This window comes from Lactuca virosa, chromosome 1 (genome assembly GCF_052849685.1).
Source record: "Lactuca virosa cultivar CGN04683 chromosome 1, Lactuca_virosa_CGN04683_v6, whole genome shotgun sequence".
Lineage (NCBI taxonomy): Eukaryota > Viridiplantae > Streptophyta > Magnoliopsida > Asterales > Asteraceae > Lactuca > Lactuca virosa.
Genome location: NC_136426.1, coordinates 96,229,361 through 96,235,134, shown reverse-complemented (window position 1 = coordinate 96,235,134; position 5,774 = coordinate 96,229,361). Strand labels below are relative to the sequence as shown.

At 29.5% G+C, this 5,774-nt stretch overlaps 1 protein-coding gene across 1 annotated transcript; it reads left to right on the top strand.

Moving 5' to 3' along the window:
• Nucleotides 1–3,456: 3,456 nt before the first annotated feature.
• Nucleotides 3,457–5,442, top strand: LOC145105734 (putative pectinesterase 14). Its single transcript, XM_079042815.1, has 5 exons — nt 3,457–3,903; nt 3,989–4,160; nt 4,258–4,464; nt 4,535–4,779; nt 5,124–5,442. The coding sequence occupies exons 1-5, from the start codon at nt 3,530–3,532 to the stop codon at nt 5,266–5,268; spliced, it is 1,143 nt and encodes a 380-aa protein (XP_078898941.1). The 5' UTR covers nt 3,457–3,529; the 3' UTR covers nt 5,269–5,442.
• The last annotated feature ends 332 nt before the right edge of the window (nt 5,443–5,774 follow it).

Sequence of the window (5,774 nt, the reverse complement as noted above, 5' to 3'; positions counted from 1 at the left end):
AGCATTTATGAAAATTTATTAACAAATTAATAGAACGATAACCTTACATATATATATAACCCATTAGAATTTTTTGGAATATTATTTTAAGAAAATTAAAATCCCCAAAAAATGATAAGTGGAAAATAACACTTTTAAAAATCCTAGAAAAATGACATGTGTCAAAATAAATAAGAATATTACAAGTGTCAAAAGTATTTTCATTTATTAGGGAGTATATGAGATGAGATGAGATCTGGATTTTATATTCGGAATTAAGTTGTGAGATCTTGTAATCTATATCAAATGGAATATATACACATATATGTATGTAAAATGGCGATTGTAGAAGTATATTAGTTTGATAAAGTGTTGTAAAAACAAACTGTGACGGTTGTAGAAATAGGTTGGTTAATTTGATAAATTTTTTTAGAAATAGGTTGGTTTGAGAAATGGTTCATCATTTTCTTCTTTCCGGATCAATTCATTCTGGAGAATTTGAATATATTTCATTTTTAACCTGTTATATGTTAAAATATTTGCCCTTCAACTTTTATCTTTTTCTTAGTTTATATCTTTCATTATTGAATAATTAATCTTTTTTACCTTTATTATATCTCACATATAGACTAACTTATTCCAAATTATATAATTACAAGTTATGTATTATTTTTTATATAATATATCATTAAAAAGATCTTATGAATACCTTCAAATAAATATTAATATTGAACATATTAAAATGTCTTAAAATCTCAATTAAAAATAATATTATAATATAAGTTAAACGCATAGTTACAAAATATGTTAAACACTAAATCATAACATTTATAAGGGTAGTATTTTTTTTAATTATCGTCTATTCGTAAATATGAGGAATTCTTTTGTCTGAAATGCACAAAATATAGTCTAAAATTAATGTACTATTTGAAGTGGGTCATCAGTTAAATATATTTCTTAGTGCAATTTTTTTTCGATAATCTTATGTCCAAAATGTATAATTCAAAATATATTTTTATCAATTTGCTTACGTTACTGTTCACCATAACAACTACAGAAGCCAACTTTTCTATTGATCCAACTTTATTTGAGTTTTTATAAAACGTGTCAATCATACAAATAGGTTATTGTACAAATAGGTTAGTTTTGATACAGTACCATTTTCTTCAATGAGATCAATTCATTCTAAAGAATTTGAATACATTTCATTTCTAACTCTTTATATGTTAATATTAGCCCTCCAATTTTTATTTTATCTTTGTTTACATCTTTTATTATCAAATAAATTATTTTTTTACCTTTATTATATCTCACATATAGATTAACTTATTCTAAAATATATAATTATAATTTATGTATTATTTTAATAAGTTATATCATTAAATATATCTTACAAATACCTTCAAACATATACCAATGTTGAATATATTAAAAAATCACAAAATTAAAAGATCAATTAAAAACGATATTATATTATAAATTAAGCTTAAAATACAAATTAAGTTAAACACTAAATCATAAATTTATGGTAGTTTTTTTAGTTATCATTTAGTTTTAGAAAATATTTAATCTGAAATGCCGAAATGTATAATCCGAAATATCGGAGATTAATATACCGTTTGAAATGATTAATTCGTTAAATCTATTTCTAAAGGTAATTTTTGTCGTTATGCTTATCTGAAATAGTTCAAAATATATTTTTGTTAGTATGCTTATGTCATTGTTCATGATAACACAACTACAAAAGCAGACTCTTTTGTAGACCTAGGGTTGTTAATTAGATCAACCATATCGGGTTTCAGATTAATCAGGTCAGATTAGTCAAGTTTTTCATCTTAAAGAATTGACCATAAACCCGACCCTATTAGAGTTCGGGTTACCCGGGTCGGATTAGTCAAGTTAAATATGAAACAAAATAAAATTGTTCATTTTAGCAAATAACTTATAAGTATAGGGATCGAAAGTGTAAAATATTAAAAAGTTCATTTTGTTTGTGGAGTTTGTATATGCAATCGTGCAATACATTTCCAAAAGGGTTGAATACTTGAATTGAGAAATTATATTTGGTTAGTTTGGCCTGCTCTCTGTCAACATTAACAGTGGTGTTTGACAAATATGTCAAAATAAAATTTCATTGCTTTAATTTGTAGTTAGTTATTTTGTGGTCATTTTTTACACAATAAAAGTTACTATAATTACATAAATTTTGTCAGTTTCTTATTCTTATTGTGATCTTCTTGAAGAGGATCGAGAACTCGGTGACAAAAGAATAACTTGTGAGGGTTTATGATTAGGCTTATTCCTTTTGCATGAATGACAAGTGAATGTGAATATATAAGCTGAAACAACATTATACACTACAAGCAGTAAGAGCAGGTTATTAATTATAGGCTTAAAAGGGTTAACCGGGTTATCCCGAAACCGATTATACGAAATTATGTAAACTCGAAACTCGACCCTATATTACGGGTTATTCGGGTTGACACGATAAACCCAATTTCAGCTTTAGACCTGATTATAACCGACCCTATTTTCCCTATTCAGGTTTGGGTCAAGTCGGGTTCGGGTTTTTGTTGACCCAACTTTCACTGTTTTTGCAAACTCAAATAAATAATTGAATGGCCTTTCAAATCAATTCACTTTTTGTATTATAAATTTTGTTTATTATCCCTTCAAGCTAAATAAATTGTCTCATAATATTTGATCGTACGTTATTTCTTTCTTCTTTTCATTATCCATAACAAGGTAAGTATTATTATCTATATATCATTCATGTATTTAATAATAAATATCACATGTAGCATGTATACTGATTTGTTCCATGTATTTAATAATAAATATCACATGTAGCATGTATACTGATTTGTTTTTTTTATCTTATAATTTATTATGCAGGTAGATTTTGGTATATTTATCACTGTGACTCTAGATCATCCATTCAACTTTTACTAATTCAAATATTGTTAAGACATAAAATGGGGTACAAGGAATTTAAAGATTTTTCTATGCATATATTGGAGTTGAAAAAACGTCATATAAATTGATTCAAGTCTAGATGTAATGTATCATTTGGCTGAAAATATTGAATTTTATTGGGGATAAAATTTGAGTCATTTAATAATCAAAGAAACAAATAAAAATGAGATAATTTTTTTTTGAAGAGCTAAAATTGTAACATGTAAGAGTTATAAATGAAAACAAAGAAATTAAATACCCTCCTATATTTTATTCTTACTATCCTCCTGCTCATATTAAATAGTGACAAGTGGACTAAAATATTATCAATTTCATTAAATGTGATACATGTCAAGATTTGATATTGTATGAAGATAAGTAGGAATAAAATATAATAAGATATTTAATTTATCATAAAAATATATTTTTCTGTTTTGCAATACACAGTAAGAAATGATAAAGTTGATGGGTCCCACTTAAAACCAACCTATTACAACGCATTATCAAACTAACCGCCTTTTAGAAACAAGCCTACTAATACAAAAAAAACTGTCATAGTTCTGGGCAAAGTACCACAATTCTTTAATCCAATGCCATGAATACCAACAGATTTTGGTTTTGGTCGTCTGTTACGGTCATTGCTCTCCTTTCCTTCGTACTCTCCTTTTACACCACTAGTATCTCTATAACGGGCATTGAAGTCATATTTATCAAAAGGATCTTTGAGCAAAGTGGAATTTATGAGTTCTTCTCTTTTATAGGAAAAAGTCTCGGTCCGACGAGGAGTGGGGTCACTTGTGATGCCAGTAAGTGGAACTCTGCACTCGTAGCAAAATACAAAGTTGAGCTTGTTTTGACTGTTGATCAAAATGGTTGTGGGAAGTTCAATACTTTACAGAAGGCAGTGGCCGCTGTTCCTGATAATAGCCCGAAACTAACACTGATCATTCTTGATGTAGGCACATACAAGTAATGTTTCATGATCATGCAATCTACTTGACTTATAAGTTGTGTTCAACACATGTAAAAACCAAACATGCTATTGTTATGGCAGGGAGAAAGTGTTGGTGGGCGTAAAGAAAATCAATTTGATAATTCAAGGTCAAGGTTCTCAGAAGACAACGATCGCTTGGAACGACACTGCAGCTTCATCAAAAGGCACTATCTACAGCTACACAGTTTGCATTGATGCTAAAAATTTCATTGCTTACGACATCGGCTTTAAGGTAATGCAAGTAACTCATACATACGAAAGTTCCAAAAATAGCATATTTTTTCCATTGAATATTGACATGCTTGCTGCTTTGTTCTCGAATGGCAAAGAACACAGCTCCTCGTCCAGCGCCAGGTGCAATTGGAGGACAAGCTGTAGCACTGAGAGTCAGAGGAGATCAATCAACTTTCTATAACTGCGGGTTTTTTGGATTTCAAGACACTCTTAATGATGCTGAAGGAAGGCATTATTTTAAACAATGTCACATTGAAGGAACGGTAGATTTTATCTTTGGGAATGCTAGATCACTCTACCAAGTAATTATCACTCTTTCAAGAAAGCCTAGATAAAGAGAAGTATATGTTTTTAACCACCTTTTTCTTTCAGGATTGTGAGATTAACTCGGTACCCAGTGGTGCTAAGGCCATTGGAGCTATAGCAGCACAACAAAGAGCCTCAACTAAAGAGAAAACGGGGTTTTCGTTTGTGAACTGTAAGATAGGAGGAAGTGGCAAGGTGTGGCTTGGTAGGGCTTGGGGTGTATATTCAACTGTCGTCTACTTAAACACTTTCATGTCTGCAGTTATTACTCCAGATGGCTGGAATGACTGGAGAGACCACAAAAGAGATCAGTTATGGCTATTTTAGTCTTTCTACCCCTTACTTCAATCATAAAAGTTCAAATTTTCTTTGCATGCATGCATTCTCATGTTAACCATCTATGTTACATGCTTATTTGCATGCATGCATTCTCACATTAATTTGAAATCCTCGAAGATCCATATCAATTATGACATTTGTATTTTATGTAACACTACATTTTATTATTATACTACGACATTTGGTGCTTCTATTGTTCTACCATCAAAAAGTGCAATATAACACTACATTTTATTATTCTACTACGACATTTGTATTTTATGTAACTGATCAATGTTACTAACATTTCTTGCCTAATGTTTGAATGTATTTCCAGGTTAGTTTACTTTGGAGAGTATGAGTGCTCTGGTCCAGGAGCAGTAAACCATCTTAGGGTTAAATACGCAAAGAAACTGACCAAAGCTGAAGCAGCTCCGTTCATGGATATCTCTTATGTTGATGGAAGTACGTGGATTAAATAGTAGTAAGAACATTCAGAAACAGAAATTCAAAAACATGGCATTCCTTGACATGATTTGTGAGAAGCTTGTATGAAGGCAAAATCTATCACATTAATGAATGTCTTCTATCACATGTTCATAAGTTACTGCGAGAAGATATCGTTTCTAATACAAAGAAAATGAAAACTGAAAAAATATGAGTACTTTAAATTCCATAAGATGTTCCATATCCTTTATTTTTCTTTGATATAACATAATGAAAAAGAGTAATACAATTTTTTTCCTTTAATATAACATTAATGAAAAAATGTTAGCATCAAAGAACTAGATTTAGTATCGAATCAAAAATAACTATGTAATAGTTATTATGTACATCAACTATTTAAATAATAAAAAAGTTACTTGTAGCATACTCAGATATGAAAACTATTCATATAATTAAGGGTACGTCCTGACAACCATCTCATTAAAAATCACTCGTTAATTAATCATCTGAAAGGTAACATGCATATGGCATGCACTTGTTA